Source organism: Staurois parvus, unplaced genomic scaffold, assembly GCF_062004578.1.
Source record: "Staurois parvus isolate SC_StPar_1 unplaced genomic scaffold, SC_StPar_1.0 ptg000682l, whole genome shotgun sequence".
NCBI lineage: Eukaryota > Metazoa > Chordata > Amphibia > Anura > Ranidae > Staurois > Staurois parvus.
In genome coordinates, this window is record NW_028318478.1 from 13,434,516 (window position 1) to 13,458,428 (window position 23,913).

Consider the following 23,913-nt stretch of genomic DNA (forward strand, 5'->3'; position numbering starts at 1 on the left):
GGAGGAAAAAGTATGTGAGGCCCTAGCTTAATGACTTCTCCCAGAGCTAATTGGAGCCAGGAGTGAGCCAACCTTGACTCCAATCAGTGTGATGATATTGGATGTGTTGCTGACAGCTGTCCTGCCCTTAAAAAACACACACCTGTTTTGGGTTTACTGGTTTCAAGAAGCACTGTCTGATGTGAACCATGCCTCGCAGAAAAGAACTCTCAAGAGACCTACGATCAAGAATTGTTGACTTGCATGAAGCTGGAAAGGGTTACAAAAGTATCTCCAAAAGCCTTGATGTTCATGTGTCCACGGTAAGACAGACTGTCTACAAATGGAGAAAGTTTAGCACTGTGGCTACTCTCCCTAGGCATGGTCGTCCTGTAAAAATGACTGCAAGAGCACAGCGCAGAATGCTGCATGAGGTAAAGAAGAATCCCAGAGTGTCAGCTAAAGACCTACAGAAATCTCTGGCACATGCTAACATTTTGTTGACACATCTACAATAAGGAAAACATTAAACAAGAATGGAGTACATGGGAGGACACCACGGAGGAAGCCAATGCTGTCCAAAAAGAATATTGCAGCACGTTTGAAGTTTGCAAAAGAGCACCTGGATGTTCTACAGCACTACTGGCAAAATATACTGTGGACAGATGAAACCAAGATTGAGTTGTTTGGGAAGAACACACAACACTATGTGTGGAGAAAAAAAGGCACAGCACACCAACATCAAAACCTCATCCCCACTGTAAAACTTATCGGAGGGAGCATCATGGTTTGGGGCTGCTTTGCTGCCTCAGGGCCTGGACGGATTGTTGTCATTGATGGGAAAATGAATTCCAGAGTTTATCAAGACATTTTGCAGGAAAACGTACGACCATCTGTCCGCCAACTGAAGCTCCGCAGAGGATGGGTGATGCAACAGGACAATGACCCAAAGCATACAAGTAATTCAACAAAACAATGGCTGCAACAGCACAGAATACGCCTTCTGGAGTGGCCCAATCAGAGTCCTGACCTCAACCCGATTGAAATGCTGTGGCATGACCTTAAGAGAGCAAATCACACCAGAGATGCCAAGAATATTGCTACACTGAAACAGTTTTGTGAAGAGGAGTGGTCCAAAATTACTCCAGGTCGTTGTGCAGGTCTGATCTGCAACTACAGGAAACGTTTGGTTGAGGTTATTGCTGCCAAAGGAGGGTCAACCAGTTATTAAGTCCAAAGGTTCACATACTTTTTCCTCCCTGCACTGTGAATGTTTACATGTTATGTGCAATTAAACCATGGCAACATCTAATGTTTGTGTAGTATTATGTTCAGCAGACTGTGTTCTTCTATTGTTGTGACTTAGATGACGTTCAGAGCACATTTTATGCCCAACTCATGCAAAACTCCACGTAATCACAAGGGGTTCACATACTTTTTCTTGCAACTGTAGATACCTGCACTGCTACAGTTCTCAGTTATCAATATCATAAACATCCATTAGGTTTTCAGGTTTTTCCATGTGCAATCCAATGTCTGTTAGGCAAAACACTATTTTGTTCAAAGGCAACATATTCAGAGGACTTTTGAATATGTGTGTGTGTTTATATATATATATATATATGTCTCCCGATCAGCCATAACATTATGACCACCCACCATAAGCAACCATAAGCCGTTGAGGCATGGACTCGATTAGACCTCTGGAGGTATGCTGTGGAATTTAGCACCAAAGCATCAGTTGCAGATCCTTTAAATTCTGTAAGTTGTGACCTGGATGCAGCTCATTTTTCCAGCACATCCCACAGATGCATGTTTGGATTGCAATCTGGAGAATTTGGAGGTTGAGTTAGCACTTCTAACTCATTGTTGTCTTCCTCAAACCATTCTTGAATTCATCAGACCAGGCCACTTTGTACCATTGCTCCGTGTTCCAATTCTTATGCTCAAGCGAACATTGCATACTCGTTTTACTGTGGACGCAGGTCAGTATGGGCACCCTGAAAAGTCTGCAACTATGCAGCCCCATACGCAACATACTGCGATGCATGTAGATTTGTATCAGACCAGCATTCATTTTTATCAGCCATTTGAGGTACAGTACCTCTTCAATTGGATCAGACTATACAGGCCAGTATTTGCTCTTCATGTGCATCAGTGAGCCCGTTGCCAGTACACTGGTTTTCCTTCCTTGGACCACTTTTGGTCAGTTCTGACCACAGCATACCAGGAACATCACACAAGAACTGCAGATTTGGAGCTATCCAGTTGTCTAGCTATTACAATTTGACCCTTGTCAAAGTCACTCACCTACTTACATAGGCATGTGTTTTCTGCTTTCAGCACATCAGCTTCAGAGACAACATGTTCACTTGCTGCCTCATATATTCTGTCCACATTCAGATGCCATTGTAACAAGACAATCAATGTTATTCACTTTACCTGTCAATGGTCATAATGTTATGGCTGATTTACAGTACCTTGAAAAAGTATTCATACCTCTTGACATTTTCCACATTTTGTCATGTTACAACAAAAAACGTAAATCTATTTTATTGGGATTTTATGTGATAGACCAACACAAAGTGGCACATAATTGTGAAGTGGAAGGAAAATGATAAATGGTTTTCAAAATTTTTTACAAATTAATATTTGAAAAGTGTTGAGAGCATTTGTATTCAGCCCCCCTGAGTCAATACTTTGTAGAACCACCTTTCACTTCAATTACAGCTGCAAGTCTTTTTGGGTATGTCTCTACCAGCTTTGCACATCTAGAGAGGGGCATTTTTGCCCATTCTTCTTTCCAAAACAGCTCAAGTTCTGTCAGAATGGATGGAGAGCGGTTGTGAACAACAATTTTCAAGTCTTGTCACACATTGGATTCAGATCTGGACTTTGACTGGGCCATTCTACAACGTGAATATGCTTTGATCTAAACCATTCAAGGGTTCAAGGGGTACAAATACTTTTTCAAGGTGTGTGTGTGTGTATACATATATCTATATATATATACATATATATATATATATATATATATATATCAGGGGTGGACTGACAACTCATTGGGCCCCCGGGCAATCGGGGATCATGGGGCTCCTGTGTCCTTGCCCAAACGCAAAAAAGCCTATGAAAAAGGTACCAGGGGCATCTCATGGGACCCCTTACTGACCCCGGGACCTCGTGCAGTGCCCGAGTTTCCAAATGGTCAGTCCGCCCCTGGTATGTATATATAATCAAAAGTTTGTGGACACCTGACAATCTCACTATATGGCAAAAATTATCTGACACCCACTCCTACAGTAATTATTGAGTGCAGGTGTTTCCAGTGAAGGTTCTTGTTAATGTTACAACATAAAAAGAAATATTAAACAACTGTTTGCATCCAATATTGTGATGACAGGTTTAGGAAGTGACTGTGCCCAAAAGTCAAGTCCAAAATGGTATGGTTTGATGAGCTTGTGGAGGAACCTGAGTTGCCTTCACAGAGCCTTGACCTCAACCCTATTGAAAATCTTTCAGATATATTCAAATACCTATTGCATGCCAGACCTTCTCGTTCAGCATCAGTACTAGCCCTTACAAATGCTCTTTTTACTAAATTTCCACAGACGCACTTTTCAGTGGAACCTGTTATAGCCCCAAAGTGTTGTTCAGTTGTGTATCAATGGTCATGGTTTTGGAATGGCATATTTAACAAACTCGTTTATTGTAGGTGTTATGGTCAATTGTCCACAAACTTTTGATCATAAAATGTATATACTGCATATATGTAGACATATACTGTGTGATTGATTAACTGCTTAACGAAAAACCACATTAATATGGATTCTGTACAATTCACTCATTATGTTAAGGAGGTTGCTAAAAATTACAAAAAAAATATAGAAGACTTTGTGTAACACTTAGGAAAGGAAATATTATTCTGTTTTAAATTCATTAGGTTGTTTTCATTTTTCAAACCTACACTTAAAAATAACAGCTCACATTTATTTTTTTTAGGTTCCATTAACCTTTTTCTTGATTATACACATGGGAATTTCTGTGTTATAAATTCAGAGGATGCAATCACCAATATGGCCTTCCTGTGATAGCACAATCAGGAAAGCATTCACAGTCCCTATAGAGACCAGTACTAGGCAATTATGTTATTGTGCTCATTGCCATTACAGTATAATGTATAATACTCATCCTTACTAACATGGTTAACTAGAGGGTACATACTAATTCACAGCTAAAGCATAAAAATTTTCCTTGGCTCTCATGGTCCTGAATTTTTAAAGGGCAAGTGCACTCCCCCTCATCCACCAAAAGCTACCCCTTAGCAAAAATGAAATGGCAATGCAGTCCACACGTATTAGCCTCACACACTTAACACTGCAACAACTTACCCCCTGGCACTGTTTACTGCTTCTCCTGGAACAAGCTTTGTAAGGTATTGTGCACGGCAAACAATGCTACCATTTGAGATTAATGAAATACCCGTCTCATGCAGAATATGTATAGACCATAGCAGTAAGAAACATGGGAAGCTGCTATGTTGGGTCTGTATAACATTTCATTTCTCCTCTGGGGGACAATGAGGGTCCTTTTTAAGAGTACACTTTTGAAAGTGCACTTATTTTTGTTAATAGACATAGACTATGATTGACAATAAAATTTAATTACTTATCCAACAGCGATTTAATGGTAGGCATAGCGATTCAGGTAGATAGAGCTGGCACATGACCTAACTCATTGCAGAGCTTGCAATGAGATATACTGTGCACATTTATCATAGGTAGCTATAATAGGCAGCTGTATAAAGTAATAACATATGCATGCATTTAGGCAGGCACTCTTGAGTATAATAAAATGCTAGTGTCTGTCTGTTGTAAATGACCCTGAGAACTTTTTTTATCTTAAATACTTCTACAATATTTCATACAAATTTAAGCAATATAAAAATATAATTTTTTTTTCTTGAATATTTGCCAATTTCATTTCATTGTGTAGATATATGGCAGTCTGCAGTGATATATAAAATGATTGTAAAGTAACATACCAATATATGACACAGTTTTTGTCAAATATTTTTAGTTTGTGTTGTATTATATAACCAAACATAATGGATAATAGGTGTATTGTATGCATACTGGTGACATAACTATACAGTCACATTTTCTGTAAAGGTAAGGAAATTGCATGATCATACCTAAACATAATACTTAATTTAAAAAAATAAATTAGAATTCTACATTTTGAGCTATGGTCAACACCAATGCATATCCCCAATATGAGCACAAGATATCCATTTCAGCACTGGTTGCAATAGAAAAGGTCCACTTAGGTGGAAAAGACACCATTAAAAAGATATCATTTTGAAGCTAAGCAAAATCTTTAGACACTGCTTCTACAAAATTGGGAGCTGACATTAATATGCCAATAGTACAAATGATGGTAAAGACAGAAAAGGCCATCAAACACAACCGGTCCACCACAGAGGCAGCAAACTTCCATTCATTACATATGATTTCATCCTCATCCTGGTCTCTGAACCTATTGGCAATAAAACGCAGTTCTTCCAAAATCTTGGCTAAGTCATGGTCACCTTCAGAGTGACGTGTGTGGTGGATTAGATTTTCATCATGGGTTGGTGAACAGGCCATTCTGCCACATATTACTCCAGAATCTGTAGTAGGTGTACAATGGATTCCTTCTAAGCCTCGAAAGCCAATATAAAGCATGTTCCCATTGCTGGACTGCTGACCACTAACAGTATTCACTTCCACACTGCTCATGCTGCAACGTCGCTGTTGTTGTTGCTGCTGTTGCTGCTTATTAATGTGTTGGCAAACAGGTCTGACCTTGTCTTCTCCAGGTCTTTTCATTCTCAGGAACCACGCACACCAGTTTAGAAGAATGATTCTTGTCTAAGAGAAAAGCAAGATAAATAATATCACAGTTCCATATATTTTCTATTTCAAAATTTAAACCAAAATACAGATTGCTTTATTGCTTTAATAATAAAGCCGGTGGTACAAAACAAAAATCAGGGCGGTTATAAAAAATGTGAGAATGAAGCCCAACAAAGCTCTCAATTAAATTAGCTAAATACATCCCAGGTGCAACAAAATAAAAAGTCTGCAAAGTCTAACAGTTTATTTCCTTTAAAATTCAGTCACAGCCTAAGTAGTCTCTTTTTTTCCCTTTTTCCATTTCCTTTTTGTGCTATTTAACACTGTTTGTAAACACAGTAGACCCACAAGAGTGAACACCAAAGGTGTGGTGTGGTGCAAGTCTGTTTTATATTTTCATACAGCCTGAGTAGTAAAGTCTGTCTTCTTCAAGCATGCTGCAGAGTGGAACCCTCTGTGGAGAAGCGGTGATTTTTTGAAGAGGTTCCACATGTCTCCTAAGTTAGAGCCTGAGCTCGCCAATCAGTGGGGAGCATGAGCTTTGTTGATTGCAGAGCTATTGGTCTGACTTATTGGGAAGCATGTCCCTGCAATAAGACCCTACGTCCACACAGAGAGCAAGGGTCCTACTCTGCAGCTGCTGGAAGGGGACAGGCCTTTCTACCCAAACTGTGGCTGCTTTAGACAACAAAGACAATAAACTCCTTTGTTCCCATGTGCCTGGAATGTTTTTAACTGATTTAAACTGAGAGCTCAACTGGACTCTAATATTATCTTTCATTTTTGTTTCTAATAACTTGAGAGAACTATCTCCTGCATCAATCGCCTTCTTTATTAGTGGCAATAATGTAATATTTTACCTGCAATGTCACAACCTTTTCATTAACCAAAGCTTATTTAACAGTCTGAAAGAGGGGCCTGTTTTGGGGAAAAAAATATAAAATTCAATAAATGTTGCTAATGTGCCTACTTAAAGTTGTCAACACATTTTGGCAATACTATTCTCAGTGTGTAGATGAGAAATACCATATATTTGGGCTTGAATGCTCTTAGAAATTGTACATGCCCTGTGCTGTGCATCACCCATGTTTTTTAGCATCAGCAGGTTCTTTGCTAATGTGGATCATGGGCAAAAATAACTCACCCCATTTAAAACACCAGTCATAGACTCATGATCACCAGACTGTTATACTTAAAGTATGTTATTTTATTTAGTAATAAGGTACAATTATCTTTTTGGTTATGAGGAAAATAATGCCGAAAGAAATAATAATTCATAAAAATGGCTATCCAGTTTTGAAGGCTTGTGTGTTGGTTGGCTGATCACATGGAAGGAACTAAAATCACATGCTTCACCTATGCTATGCTCTACAATGGGGGTCCAATGGAAAAAGGTAACAGCTCTTCAAGAGTATGTTTTCGAAACTAGAAGGTTTGATGGCAACTTCATGTCTCATGCAGTCTAGCTATGCAATCTATGGCCATAATAAAATTTCAGTATGCACATAGTAATGCCATAGACAAATGCATTTGTGTATAAATGAGAAAACCAAAGAGTTTTAGATTTAAAGAGGCTTTCAACCAAAACTGTGTCATGGTCTAGCCTGCAGATTTCTGTTTGTGAAATTCTTACCTCCTTGCTGGAGTGGTTCTGCTAGATCTGTGATTCTTTTCACATGTGCTGCTGGCTTCCCTGTTCAACTATGGGCATTGCCTGGCTCTACTGTGGATATATATCCTTTTCCCTTCTATCATTTCCTGGGTCGCCTCCCAGCCTGCTTTCCTATCTAAGACATGCTCAGTGCAGCCCGGGTTGTCTGAGCAACTTCCCAATTCTCTGAGCTCTCGTTTGCTCACTATTTGTGTATTAACTGACTGACTTCTCATGTGCCAACCACAGCTTCATCTACTGTCTGTGCTTGCCGTGACCTTGGCTTGTTTCCTGGATTTCCTTCTGTATCCTCTCATTTGTACTCTACACAGGTGAGTGGTCTCCACATCCTCAACTGGGCATACCTGGGGGCCGTGACCTATTTCCAGCTGGCTGCAAGTCCATCCCCACCAGCATGGGCTCTGATGAAGTAGAAGGCTGGGGTTTCGACTCCGCACCCTGGGGAGCCCTAAATTGGCAATCCACAGGGGCTCACTATCCCAGCCACCTGACAAACTGACAATTCAGTTTTTGTTAAATTCTGGAGAGCTAAGCAAGCTGACAAAATTTCTTATATCTCCAGGAAACTCTATTTATGATATGTCCTTTAGTTCATGAGCCTTCATAGCTGCTGTGGCCATTATGAGAACATCCTATTCTTTCTGTTAGAATTTATATTTTTTACATCATAGAGAATGTAACATGAGAATCTGGATGATACAAAGGTGAGCAGAAACACAAAAGACATCACAGGGGACAGGATCAGGGTCATAAATTACAGAAGGTGGACTTTACTACTGGAGTATCTAAGTCATATAAGGAACCAGAGGCTCACCCAACCCACCAGATTTCACCTGTATCTAAAATATTGCTTTGGGTAGATAAGTCCTTAAATTACCAATTATTGTAAAATAATCAGTAAAGAGCAACAATTAATCAGGCCATAAGAGTGAGGACAAACATTTTTCTGTGTATTTTCACTTACATCTAATTATTGATTAGGTATTGTTATACAGCATTTATAAAGACCTCTAAATATCAAATACACTTATGTAAGCTTATTTCATAAGACAAAGTGCCATATGAAAGGTACAGTAACCCACATTGTGAGCAATCATCTTTCACTGAGCTGACTTCAATAAACAAATATATGGTTGGATGCTATGGTTTACTGCACAGATTATTCAACTAGTTTATTGAGTTTGCCTGAAAGGCTGAATCTGAAGCAGCTGCAGTTTATTTTACATATTTTTGTGAAGGTATTCACACATATAATGTAATGCTTCCAGCAAGAATTTCAAAGTTTGATTTTGCCTTCAGAACACAAGAAGAAATAGTCTTTGAGACTGTAAAAATATTTAATGAAGTTAAAGTCTGCTGCTAGAGGACTTCATCCATAGCCACATTACTAATGCCATTTACTCCTGAACTCACAAGTTCACTTTTTTACAATGAATTTATAGGATAGAGACAACCTGGATTGTATTTTAATGTCCCAAATGAGATTCAACATTTCTAGCAGCAGCTTTAAAGTGTAAAAAAATAAAAACATTGCCTTTTCTAATAGTTCAATAACATAGGGAGTCACTTATTCTCTGTATCTCTCTAACATATATAGAATAGACTAGGGAAATTGTGCAGATAAATTGGTAAGTAGCAAAGACTGACAATCATTAAAGCAGAACTCCAGGATTTTTTTTCCAAGGAGTGGGGCTGTACCCACACTGCATGGGATAACTGCTCCTTTTGTCCAGGAGCACCCTGAAAGGCTAAATTCACATGATCCTTCAATCTTCAGGAAAACAGTGCTCCCCCACGTTAAGCAGTGGACTGTTCCTGCTGTCTAGAGCCAGTGTATGGGTGTATGGGTGTGATGACGTCAGGATCAGCCCACTGCACAAGACAGCTAGACCACGAGGGGGGGGAGTAGGACTAGGATGGATAAGGTAAGTATATCTCTACTCTCCTCACCCCAAGACAAAAAGGAGCGGTTAACCCATGGAGTGCGGGCACAGCCCCACTGAATGGGAAAAAAAAACCTGGAATTCTTCTTCAAATGTATGAGTATACAACTAGATTTATAACACACTGATGATTACATATTTTTTGCATTAAAACAGATATGAATCCTACAAATTTACATTTGGCTCTGTTTTGCAGCATGCAACAAGGGAAACTCTGTTATCACATTTTTGTGTGCCAATGATTTGCATTTCTCTACAGTTAAAGCTATCCTAAATCCCAAATCTGTATACAGAAGAAGAGATACTGTTATGACAGATGTGGTAATCTCTCATAAGGCAAGCTCTCTGCATTTTCTAAGGCCTGTGGCATCACTAGACCTAAAAACCCAGAATACATTTAGGGAGCCAGAGTTGTTGACTTGGTGTGCACAGCACATTAATATGGTCTGAGAAGGGAAGCATTCCATAACCAAACAATTGTATAATTTGCTGTAAAATTCTTCTGCATCATGCACATAGTGTTGGAGTCCTAAAGATTCTGTTACCAAGGGCTTTTACCTAGCAGGTTACCTGCTCTCAAAGAAAACAAGGGGGAATAATTAATCTGGTCTCCATCCAGAACCAAACTGGTACTCAAGAGAATATTTGGCTGATAACAGCTGGAGTAACTCAATAACTCTTGTGAAAAATATTTAAAGTGGTGGTAAACCTCAGACATGCAATATGAATAAAGCATATTCATCTATAGTATGTACTTGTCTCAATCCAGAGCACTAAGTTTCCTTTCTGTCCGCTGCCTCCTTTCTCTACTATAAGCATGAGTGACTTCTGACACAAGTTTTTCTAACACCAAGAGAAACATGGTGACATGGGAGGGCATAGCCTGTGATTGACAGCCTCAACTCTGTTCCTGTGTACTGTGTGAAGGAGTGTGGGTGCTTTCCTCCAAACAGTTCTCAGAGCTCCCCTCACTGATGTAACTTCAGCCCCCCAACTGAGGCCAGTCACTTAACTGGGTTTACAACCACTTCAAAAAATAAAAAAAAACCTCTTAAATAACAGTGGACTGCTAAGAGTGAGTTGTGCAGAATGGATTGTAGGAGAAAATCACATGAATGAACAGTGGACCCAGTTGACCAGATTATCTACATACCACTGAACAGCAGTCACTCACTGGGTTTAGTGTTGAAGTCTCTAGCCAAAAATCAATGTATAGAGAAAATTAGCTATAACTAAAAGGGTGAAATACAGTAAAAGATGGCCTTCACTGTACCATTTTTGAATGGTTTCTATAATTTTAGGAGAGTGGAGAAGTCATCCGTAATGTTGGACAGGTAAAGCCACCAGTGAGCCCCAGCACCCAGATATGTGGACAGGTTTGCCTAATATAACATTTATTTTAGAAATAAGGTTATTACTAGGCATACTTATGTTTAATTGTTAAATTAGATTTCAAATTACATTTGTGTCCCAAAATTCTGCCTCACATATTATAGAAACGATACACCGAAACAAAATCGTCTATAGATGATCCCACAGGTTGCAGGAAAGAAAATTGCTTGATTCCCCCGTTAACACTGTCAGTGTTGATGGGGGAATCCCTCCAACAGAGCTATTGTGTTCTCCCAATGGGTAGGAGGGCCATCTCCACCAGGAGAACACAATGATTTTTGCTAGCAGCTATGGCTGCTAGCAACAATATTATGAAAAATCTGACAGGCTGGTTGCACCCAAGTCGTACAACAATCAATTTGGGTACAATCAGCTTGCCCATAGATGGTTTGAATCTTGGCCGCTCCCTGCTGAACCATCTGAAAATCGAACCATTTATGGACAGCTTTAGTATGAGCCTTTTGTCCAGAACTCTGATAATGAGAACTGCAAACAGATATCAATGTAGCCTGAACCACTTACCCACTGTGTACTTATTTATATATTGTAAAACTGAAACAGTTTGTAGGTCACAAATGTATATGTACGTAAATACCTTTACACATGAGGAGAAAATTAGAAAGGTGAAATTATTCTACACAAGATGAAATTATACTGTGCTTGCTGCTTTTTATTCAGGTTTGTAAGCAAGACATTTTAATTGCATTCTCAGCCACACGATTCTAAGGAGTTCTGCAGCCCAATACTAGATCTTACAATTACTATGCATGAGACAAATTCAATACACATCAGGAGGAAGAGTATTTCCCTCCAAGTTTAGAATACCAAATTAAATCACATTTTGTAATTTGCGTGTGCATTTTTAGCAGGTTGTTCAGCAAATGAATTTAAGTATTTAAAATAGACTTAATTTTAACTGGCCATACTGGGGATTCACCATAATACCCTTTTTTTAAGAACTTACCCATTTTGGCATTTTGCCTCCATGTGGGTCATGGTGATGATATTGCAGGACAATGACTGTTACGACCACTGAGAGACCCACAATGATCATCGTACTGGCAAAGTATTGGGCTGTAAAAGATATTGCAAAAGAAATGTTAAATTGTTAGCATAGAAAGAGATTATGCTTCTTATAATTATCAGCTGTAGTTTTGTACTATAGCTATTTGCATTACAATTTATATGCATGATAAGCGTAACAAAAATTGAGCAACTGTATCTCTGGAAAGTCTATCTTCTGGAGTCTGAGACAGTGGTTTAAGTGCCAAGCTGTGATAAAAGCAGCTTCTTGCTTATGAAGCACACCAGCCCAGTTAATATTCTTCATCACTTTCTGTCAAATCCACAGTACCAACAGGAACTGGAACCAACTGCTGAATATGTAAACACTGCAGAGAATTTTATTATGCTGTTAAAAGACTGCTGAGATTAAGCAGTCCACATGTCAAGCAATTACATAGATACTGTAACTAAAACCAACCCTACTGCCAAAATTGTAAAATTGCAAGTCTAGGCTTACAAAACTGTCAACAGCATTGCAACATCTTACATGACAGGTAATATGGAAACGGTATAGTTGTGCAGATCCACTATCAGCAAGTCAAGTGAGAACTTAGTATGGCAGGGATGCAAACTGTGTCTAGTTTGCCCCTTAAAATGGAACTGTACTTACTTGCCTGTTTCAGACTCCAGTGACAACATTATTAAATCTGTTCCTTGTGACTCCATCTGCTGATGACACCATCTTCTCCTGAGACTCTCCTGAGTCTTCCAGGTCCCACATCATACCTTTGCTCCCCCACCACTCCATTTAGCCGCCAGACGATCAAAAGCCCTTCTCTCTTTTTCTGTATTTTTGGTCATGGTATGACTAACTCTCCTTCCTCTCATGTTTGGTCCTTGGATAATGGGTCAGTGCTGTCACATGGGGGTAGAAAAAGAATCTTCAGGCATGTGGGGTTGGAAAGATTGTCCCCAAGCCTATGTAGACTTCTACTAGAGTGGCTTAAAGCTTACACAGGGCTTTATAGCCTTGCTCCCAATTGGTGAACAGGGCATCAGGGGCCTGAAAGAAAGGTATGTGTGGGACACTACAGGAAGCCAAAGGATTCCCAGAGCACTACGGGTTAGCTAAAGAGATAACACAGCAAATACAACTTGCATTGAGGTTCTATTATCCTGACTGAAACCTAAGACCAAGCAATACACATACATACAATTTTTTTCTTACTGTAAACATATACATAAACAAATATGTACACAATTATGTAGCTATTCCATGTATTTAGTCTTCAATATACACTAGCAAATGGCAGTTTTTCAGGCTGCAGAGAAATTTTAGAAACTCAGCAACAACATACAGGACTAACATTTTCAGTATTATATAAATTGCTCATTAACTGTGTAAAGCAATATATAAAGTTACAGCAATCTTACCTATTAATGGCACAGAGTCTGATGTGGCAGGCATTATTTCTGCTACCAGTAACATAAATACAGTAAGTGACAACAACACAGTTATACCTAAAATCAAAAAAATATATATGTCAAGTTATTGCAAAACCATAGTACTGTATTATGTATTTGCAGATTTTGAACAAGATATTATTCCACCCATTGCTGACTACAATATAATTTAGAAGTCTAAACCATGTGATTCTGAGAAAATCAAATGACAAAATTCACTGTACAAATGTTAACACAAAGAATACATATATTTCTACTCCAAGCAGTTGGCTTCTATAAAATACAATGGGGTTGATCTACTAAAGGCAAATATACTGTATATTGCAAGTGCGCTGTAAGTGCAGTTGCTCTAGTTCTTAATAAATAAGGCTCTGCTGATTTCTATCATCCAATCATGTTTAAGCAGAAACACTGTTTTTTTATTTTCCTTGCATGTGATTGGGTATTCTTTGCAAAGTCAAGCTTTACATCATTTACTAAGCTCTGGAACAACTGCACTTGCAATGCACAGTATATTTACCTTTAGTAAATCAACCCCCATTATATATTAAAGTATTGTTGTTGTTCTAATTACTCTTTAAATTGTTTTATTGTAAAATGCTACATCTGTTAGACATTCGTGTCATGTGGTAACAACAGATTTTAATATAAACTCTATTCAATGGGATAGAGATTTACAATGTCCTTTTGCTATGGCTTTTATGTCTTAGGGTAATATTTTTTAATTTCTTCTAAAAGTAAACCTGTGTCCAGGCTATGAACATTACATTATCTACATATTCTGAACAAGCCTTTTAAAATAATCTCTCACTCATCTCTTTAGCTATAGGCAATGTGGAGAAGTCCATCTTCAAAATTCACAACAGAGATATTAAAATCACTTCTTCTCACCCCCCTACTTTCTATACAAGCAGAATCTTGGCAGCTTGCCAGACTTCTAATGTAATTACACAGGAGATGTTTTTAACCACATGCCACCCAGCCACCGTAGAAAGACGTTGGCAGGGCAGCACGGCTGGGCAAAACCACGTTTTAAAACGTGTGTTTGCAAAACAGGTAGGGGGTGTGCGCGAGGTGCGCCACTGCCCTACCTGTCCCGCCGATCACAGCCGCGGATGTCAGTCGCCGGGTCACAGCCGGTTGTTACCAGCTGTGTCCCGCCGATTAGTGGCAATCACTGACAGAGAGCAGGGCTGCAGTAGCTCTGCTCTCTGTCAGTTCCCTGTCAGCTCCTGACATGCTGAGCAGGAGAGAAGAGTTTATCTCTCCCGATCAGCTGTCCCCGTGCAGTACACACTCCCGCCCCCTAGTAAAACACTCCCCTCACACAGTTAACCCTTTCAGTAAATAAAAAAGTTAACCCCTTCCTCTCCAGTGCCATTAGTACAGTGTCAGTGTTTTTTTTTTTGCATTGATCACTGTATTGGTGTCACTGGGGATGTCAGTGACACCAAGTCAGTTCCCCCCAAGTGTCAGAGTGTCCGCCGCAGTCCCGCAGTCCTGCCATAAGTCGCTGATTGCCTCCATAAGTCACTGATCGCCACCATAAGTCGCTGATCGCCGCCATTATTAGTATAAAAAAAAATTTAAAATCTCAGTATCTTTACCACCATTTGTAAACGCTATAACTTTCACGTAAACCAATTAATTTACACGTATTGGGTTTTTTTTTTAGCAAAGACATGTCGCAGAATGCATTTTGGCTGAAATTTATGACGAAATTAGATTTTTAAATTTTTTTTACTGTACATTTATAGCAAAAAGTCCAAAATATAGGTTTTTTTTCTCAAAACTGTCAGCCTTTTTTTTTTTTATAGCGCAAAAAATAAAAAACGCACAGGCAATAAAATACCTCCAAAAGAAAGCTCTATTTGTGTGAAAAAAAGGATGTAAATTTCATTTATGTACCGTATTGCATGACCGCACAATTGTCCATTAAACTAGCGCAGCGCTGTATAGAAAAAAAATGGCGTAAATTGCAGTATCTATACCATAGTTTGTAGACGCTATAACTTTCACACAAAGCAATCAATATACACTTATTGGGATTTTTTTTACCAAAAACATGTAGCAGAATACATTTTGGCCTAAATAAATATATAACTAACTTTGAGTTTACTATATATTTTTTATAGCTGAAAGTAAAAAATATAATTTTTCTTCAAAATTTTTGGTCTTTTTTTGTTTATAGCGTGAAAAATAAAAAGCGCACAGGTGATCAAATACCACCGAAAGAAACCTCTACTTGTGTGAAAAAAAATTTTCACACAAATTTTTCACGTAAATTTCGTTTGGGTGCAGCATTGCATGACCGCGCAATTATCAGTTGAATTAGTGCAGCGCCGAGTAGCAAAAAGAGGCCTGGTCATTAAGGGGGGTAAATCCTCAGGAGGGCAAGTGGTTAAGCAGTCAGCTAATTGACTGAAACCAAGCTTCAGACTCTTTGTTGTGATCTTTGAGGATCTTTGAGGATGACATCCTTCACGGTACAAGCAGCAAGAGAGATGGCTTGTTTTAAAACTGTTTTACCACTCTGTAAGATTATGGGGTCTATTTAAAAAAAAATTTGCACAGATATTCATCTAGCAAAGGTAAACACATTGTTTTTCACACAAATGATGCTGTGACTGTTGTGTGAATGGAACAAAATTAAGAATTCCTTGGTTCCATGTGCATGTTGCTGTTGGACAATTGGCACAAATTATAATGTTTCTTTTAATTTGAATATAGGCTCATCTGCAAACAGAAAACAAATGTTGTTAGGTAGAATCTCTTTAGTGGTAAGAGCTCAATCGAATGTTGATTAGTCCATTTTGTGGACTGTTTTGTAGTTGAATGTTCTTAGATTTTGCCCAGATTTACATGACAAAGAGGCCATTATTATTTGTCAGGTGGTCAGAGGTTCTTGAATTAGCGTAGGTTCAAAAACATAGTTACTAGCACATAAACCTAGTTGAATGTTCTTATATAATATAGAAGGGTGGGATTTACTTAAAGTGGTGCTCTCAGAATCTGGTGCAGCTGTGCATAGTAACCAATCAGCTTCTAACTTCAGCTTGTTCAATTACGCTTTGACAATAAAAGCTAGAAGCTGATTGGTTACTATGCACGGCTGCACCAGATTCTATGTTCACCAGTTTTAGTAAATCTCACCTATAGTGTATATGACTGCCGCTATTGTACAATACTTGAAATGTATCAAATCTGTTTGAGAAGGTTGTGTCTATTTGCAAATCCTATTAGAGCAGACTCTCTTCTAATTGAATGATTTTAGGATTTTTTTTTCCGTAGATTTGAATGTTTTTAGAATATGTTGCATCTAGTACTGTTTACATTTGCCAGAAAATTACATACAATAACATGTATAATATTTATAGAAGAACTATGGCCTCCCATTAAAAAAATTGGATCTTCGCACCAAAAAAAACTTTGCCCCATTGCATTCCTTCCCCCTTCAGAGTACAAAAGCTGGTGTGTATGTGTGTGTGTGTGTGTGTGTGTGTGTGTGTGTGTGTCCTTTCGACTTCACTCCCTTCCTCCATTCTCACCTAAATGAGAATGATGTGGACCCTTCTCCTGAAGCCTCCTAGGATTTGCATGTCACATATCTCAGGAGGCTTCAGCTTTCAAAAAAGGGCTGGAGAAGGGTGGACCTGTGGCTGAAGGGGCAGACCTGCTGTGCATCCTCTGGGGGCTGGCTGCCTGAACCAGGATAGACAGTCAGCTCCCCATTACATAACAGGGTTTCTCAGCCAGGGTTCCTCCAGAGGTTGCTAGGAGTTCCTTGCAATGAGTCATTTCTGCCTCTCTCTGATAAGTTCTCATTGACATAATTGATCTATTTAGCTATCTGTAATCCTTCCCAATGACCTCAAGTGTAAGGAGCATTCTTTCCACAGACCATCATACTAATGTATGTATGTATGGTGCTGTGGATGACCACATTTTGCAGTGGGGTATGGCTATCACCATTGTCACTTCTTGTAGCAAAGCCTGTAGCTTGTCATCCGGCACCTGTCCACACCTAGTCCTGCCCACTGCTTTTGGGATTGACAGCACTGTCTCTTTTACTTATACTCTCCTGCAGTGTCTGGGAGGGGGAGGATGTGAGACATCTAATGGAGATCTTTGGCTCCATTTGTGAAAGTAAAGAAAGTGTATTGTTTGCTTTATTAGGCCTGTGCATCATATAGTAACTGGATATGGAACTTGTTCAAACTGACATATAAATGCTTTCCGTTAGACAACACAAAAACAAACTGGATTCACCCAAAACAAAATTACATTCCTACTGTAAAAGATCAGAAAATAAAATTTCACACATATTAGAAGCATTAGCAAGGGTATTATTTGAGATTTTTCAGTGAATGCTGACATGTTTGCATAGGAAATATTTTATAAATAGATCCTTACGTAAAAACTTACTAAAGAGTGCTTTTTGTAAACCCAAGCTAACCCATCTTGTTTGCAAAACCACTCATGTTTGTGTCTGACCTGCAGACCACATAAGCACTCCATATATCAAAATATTTCCCCGTTTAATCTGTTTTCCTATTTGCCATTGAGCCTGTCAGTTCTATAACGGATGAGTATATAAAGCTACATGTCAGTTTAAGAAAATATTTTAAGTCCAAAGCCATAGGACATGCTGCAATGGCAAGACCTGAATAATAAAATGTGTGGTTGTTGCACCTTGCTGCATAATAGCTCTGCTTTCTGTATAATCACCTAAGTGTATTCGCATATCTAGATTTCAGACACCATTGCAGGTACAATGAAAGTCAATTCTGTTTTCAAGTAACTGAATTTTTACCAAGTGAGATCTTTTCTCCTGAGTCTGCAGGTAGCAGAAACACTAGCAAGGCGAGTGCAGATATTAAAACGCAGGGAATGAGGAGGTTCAGCCCATAGTAGAGAGTTCTACGTCTCATTGTAATAGTAAATGTCACATCTGGATAGGGCTCTTTACAGCAGTCATAAAAACTCTCACTCCGCTTCCCAGGGACTCCTACAGAGAAAATACATTTCATTGTCACACTCTTACTTTCTTACATTCGCTAATTATTAATCAGCATATAAAGATGTTACTGTATGCATAATGAGTATATAACTTCTAAAATACTATAAAAGTTTTTATTTGCCTGATGTCACATGCCTGCTGCAATGGTCTTAAAGAGGAACTAAACCCATCGATTTAACAGTCTCAAAAAATGATTACATTCAAAGCATGCTGGAAATGCTCACTATCACATTCGCTTGTGCTGTCAACCAAACTTGACTCATCAAATGTCTGGTGTCATAACTGATCACATGTGCAGCACAATGGCAGTTGTAGATCAAACAGAGGCTAAAAAGGCTGAAAAGGATCAGAAGGTTTAGTTCCGCTTTAAAGTAGAATTCCAGTTTACACCTAACTAGCCTTAAAAATGTTGCCTCCCCATCTTTACACCCAAGCTGACTAACCTATGTAAGAGATGTATATACTTACCTATTTTCAGGCTGCTTTGGTCCAGTCAAGTGATCCCTTGTGTCAGCCAGCAGTGGCTACAAGGGAGAGGAGAAACAAAGGCTGGAGTGGAGAAGTCACCCATAGGCTCCAATGGCCTATCCGATGTCTGCTCTCCCTCCCCTCCAGCCGAAGCTGGCTGACACAGGGGAGCAAGATCACATGACCATCCTGCTGGCTGAAAATAAGTCAGAATATGCATCTTTTTTACACAGGTTAGTCAGAATAGGTGTTAGGAGGGGGAGGGGACATTTTTAAAAATAGTTAGGTGTAAGCTGGAATTCTACTTTAACTGTTTGTAAAAGCAAACTGTCTATGATGGCAATTCTTCCCATTTTGGAGAAACATTCCCTTACTTTCTGCTGCCTCCCCAATACCAGGAAGAGAAGGGAAACCTCCACAATAGGACTGCAAAAAAAAAAAAAAAAAAGTAGAGAAAAATAATTTGGCTTTAACACTTCCCTACTCTATGCAAAACCCCCAAAAATTGGGTTTGGATATACATACAGAGTAGAAACAAATTAATTTATTGTCCAATCTGTATTGAAGCAAGCCACAATCCTGAAGGCCAACTATCCCCTAAAGCAGTAGTAAACCGCAGGAAAGAAAAAAAAAAGTCCCCTGTAAGGTAGTGTCATAATGTGCTAGTATGCATCACGCTGTCACTGCTGCAGAGGCTTCCATCTTCACCCTGTCTTCCTTCTGGGTTCGCAAGTTCCGGCCATCTGACAGGTCGGGCCGCGATGACGTCACTCCCTCGCTTGTGCGGGAGTTCCGGGACACGGCTCACGGCTCGGAAGGTACGGCACAGGTATGCCGTTCCTTCAGAGCACATGCTCCGACTTAAAAAAAGACAGAATATCTCCTAATTAGGAGATATTCATTTTTACCTATTATATTAAAACTCAGGGAATGAGGAGGTTCAGCCCATAGTAGAGATTTTACCTGTAGGCAACATTGAAAAAAAAATGAGTTTACTACCACATTAAAACGGCTCTAAAGCCTAAAGTTTTTTTACCTTCATGCAGTCTATGCATGGAGGTAAAAAAACGTTTGTATCCAGCTCCCCTGCAAAGCCCCCCTTATACTTACCTGAGCCAATCTCATTCCAGTGATGTGCATTAGAGCAGTGTCTCTCCTGTGTCTCTCCTCATTGGCTGAGACACAGCAGTGGGAGCTATTGGCTCTCACTGCTGTCAATCACAGCCAGTGAGGAGGGAGCAGAGGGGTGGAGCGGAGTCCCACTGTCTGTTTATAAGGATGTAGATAATAGGGCTGAGGAGTGAGCCCGCATGAGTGCCTCCATAGAAAGCAGATTTCTATGGTGGCACGCACTGAAGAGGAGGAGCCAGGATCGCTGGTGGGGGACCCTGGGAAGAGGAGGATCAGGGCTCATCTGTGCAAAACCATTGCACAGAGCAGGTAAGTATAATATGTTTGCTATTTGTTTTTTAATTACCTTTATAATCACTGTAAATATCACTCAGGTACATAATGGAAAACTATTAAAAATATGTCCCTTCCTCTCAAAATCAACATTCTGGTGTTGAAAGGCTGTTTTACACTAATGGGGCCTTGGAAATGGTGTGGGTGGGTTCGGTTTATGTGCAGTTTTGAAACATTGTGCACTATACCATCAATGTGTCCTGTTCAAATAATTATTTAATTAAGAACATTAGTGGATGAACTTGAGCATGGGAATCTAAAAGATTCCCACACTTTAGTTAATATCTCCATAAGATTCACTTACAATGGGTCTAGAGGCCTAGATTGACAAGTTTGATAGCTTTGGTTTCCCCAACTTAAATACTAGATGGCATTTTTCAAATAACAAAAAGAACACAAGACAGTTAGGCCTCGTTCCCACCATACGTGCAGAAAAACTGATGGAGATTGACATGCAGATTTCACTTGCAGAGACGTCAGTTTACATCAGTTTTCATGCATGCTTCAATGAGTTTAATACATATTGCAGATTCCTGCAAATAATCTGTGCGTGATACTAGTGTTGTGGTGTGAACAGGGAACATAGAGAACAGTTGATTCTGTTGTGCTCTTACAGAACACGTGCAGAAAAACTGACATTTCTACACCATGGTGTGAAGGAGGCCTTAAAGTGGCACTAAACTCACCAATTTATTTATTTAACAAAACAGTTAAAAACAAGGCATGCCTTGAATGATAGCTGTCACTGTTGCTAATGTACTTATGTTAGCTCTCAGCTGAACTATCAAGCCATCAAACAGCTGGTGTCATAATTGATCACATGTGCAACACCATGTCAACTGCAGATCAAGCAAAGGATGAAGCTGGTTATACACTAGTAGAATCGTGTTCACAAATTTTCTTTTAAGACAGTTCATTTGATTTTTATATTAGTTAATGGGGACAAAACAATATTTGTTTTTGATGGCAGTGACAAGAAAACTCCAAGGAGCAAGACAGAAAATGTTATTGAACAAATTTCTCTAACAGTGAATGTGGTTTTCATTGAGTAAAGTGCATTCACTCTAAAATCAAATATTAAAAAGCAAACTCTTTTTGTAGTACTTTCAAGCGACATTCAACAAATCATTCATTGTACCGGATAATTTTTGTAGAAATGTTCAAACATTTTTTTTTAAATCTGCTAGTGTATGGTCAGCTTAAGATGGCAGTAAAAGACAGAGGAGTTTATTTTCAATTAAAGGTTAAATATGATCTTGGGTTATTCTTTGAACTCTTTTCTTCAAAAGGTAATGGGGGGTTCGTACTTAGGTGTCCGTTTATGACACAGAGAATAGCTGCGATTCAGAGGATCGCAACTATTCTCTGGTCATTCACAGTTTATGACACTCAGGAGATCAGCGGAGAACATGTTCAGTCCTTCATTTGAGATCTGTGTTCTCCCTCCAGATTCTCCAGCCCAGAGCTGGAGAATCGGAGGAACCGCAAACTATGCAACGATAATTTACCTCTGCTTAGTAAACTGATCTTTTACTGTAATCTCACGAGATTATAGTAAAATCAGCCGTTTTCCAGTGTTTGTAGACCGTTCTCCAACGTTTGTAGACCATTCTCCCTTCGTTTGGAGAACTGATCTACACTGCTTCATAAACTGCATTCACAGGAGAACTGTGTTCTCCGAGAATGCCGGAGAACTGAGCAGCGATCTATTACCGCTGGTTCATAAATGGACACCTAACTTCTTAACCATTTTTGCATTGTTGTAGTGAGGGATTCCACTAACCAGTTCATCAGTACAAGGGGCTGCAACTTAACTGCATGACAGAATGAAAGAAGGTCCAAATAACACCTCCTAAGCAGCTTGGAAAAGTTTGGTGCCTAGAAGCACCAGGCTGGTATTTTCATAGAAGGGGTCCCACTGAAAGTCTGTTGACACAGGCAAAATAAGTCTTCACCTTGCTGGGGAACTCTTTTGAATATTGAACTATTAGATTAGACTATTGGATACTTTTTCAAGTTTCTGATCTATAATTATTTCATCATTGCCTATTGATTGGCTAGGAGTTAGGGTAATGGGCAATTGGCCTTTCATCTTTCAATACCCATATCACCAGGCAATAATCTTTTTTCATAGTTGTCTATTTCTACAAAGAAATATACATCACTGAATGAGTTTCATTATTATGCATAACTGATGTTGTATCACTGCATTGTCTTGCATCATATGCCTATTGATTGGCTAGGAGTTGGGGTAATGGGCATTCCATTTTCCAATACCCATATCATTGGGTAATAATCTTTTCTCATAGTTGTCTATGAATAACAAAGAAATATACTTCATTGAATGTGTTTCATTATTATGCATAACTGATGTTGCATCACTGCCTTGTCTTTCAGTAAACTGGTGTCTAGGGCGTCTGCATTTATTTAAAGAACAATCACCTAGGAAGCAGCAGCGTAGTGGAGTTAACAATTAACCATTATAAGAATTTTAACTGTAACAAACTATACTGTAACAACAAAAAATTCACATGAAATAAATAATCTGCTTGTTTATTTTTTAAACAGCATATGCAATTTTTCAGCATGTTCAATAAAACAAAGAGCAATGTGCTGTGAACTAATGGACCCATTCAGAATGAATCATTCAAAATGTAGTCTTCAGTGATTTGCCATCTGATTAGTTGCTATACGTTGCTGTATTTTAATCTTTTTCTCTCTTTCTGCTGGCTAATTACAAGAAAGACCATTATCCAGTTCACTCTTCCATGTCAATTATTTTCTAAATAAATTTAAAACATCGGATTGAGGCTTGGTTATTTCCTCAGTGTCGTAGCAGAGCAGTTTTGTCATGAAAAGCCCTTGTAATAATGTTTCTGTAGAGCGCACACACCTAATTGTAGTTGGACACAACCATTTTTCCCTAGAGTGGTATCTTAGACATGTGCATTGATTTACAGATTGGCAGGAGTGCTTCTGCATGGACAGGCCAAGCAGTGAGAAAATCAACTAAGGTCTGTAATTTTATTTAGGTGTAGGTACTGTAAATATCTCCTAAACGTGCACCATTTAGAAGATATTTACTTTAGCAGCTCTGGTGATGTCACCGACACATGTGCAGTGCACTCTCGATGGACAGTGTGCAGTCCATTAAGAGAGCCATGCCGCGGCCGAAACTCCAATATGCATGCGTGGGATTGATGTCACAGCAGCTTGGCCATTCAAATGGAAGGAAGACCAAGTGAATGTGGAGGCCCCCAGAAACCCTGACAGCGCTCCGCTGGAGGGCTTATAGCACATAATGCTAGAAGCCGTCCAGTGTACTAGCACATAATACTCTTACTAGCAAGAAGAAGATTTTTTTAGAATTTGTTTTTGTGGTTTACTACCACTTTAAGCCCATAAAACTTTGGTCATGAGGAGATGGCACAATAATGATAATATAAACGGCTGGGCAGCTGATATTTTTACCTTTGTAGTGCAACCAATAAAGTAAGAATAATACCTATCTGTGATGTCCAAAGGTTCCGATGATCTCTTTCCAGTGCAAGTTTGAACATTAAAGGTTAAATCTGATTGGTTGCTCTGGATGAAACAAGCAGATCTCTTTAG

At 39.1% G+C, this 23,913-nt stretch overlaps 1 protein-coding gene across 1 annotated transcript in view; it reads right to left on the reverse strand.

Annotated features, from left to right (window-relative positions):
* Positions 1-5,035: 5,035 nt before the first annotated feature.
* LOC149447600 (neuronal acetylcholine receptor subunit alpha-7) overlaps positions 5,036-23,913 on the reverse strand; it is a 242,583-nt gene continuing 223,705 nt past the window's right edge. Inside the window, exons 7-10 of the mRNA XM_089652475.1 lie at positions 18,163-18,357; positions 13,320-13,406; positions 11,845-11,954; positions 5,036-5,888 (exon numbers count right to left, since the gene is read on the reverse strand). Of these exons, the coding sequence (XP_089508601.1) occupies positions 5,343-5,888; positions 11,845-11,954; positions 13,320-13,406; positions 18,163-18,357 (938 nt within the window). The 3' untranslated portion in view covers positions 5,036-5,342. The remainder of the gene's footprint in view (positions 5,889-11,844; positions 11,955-13,319; positions 13,407-18,162; positions 18,358-23,913) is intronic.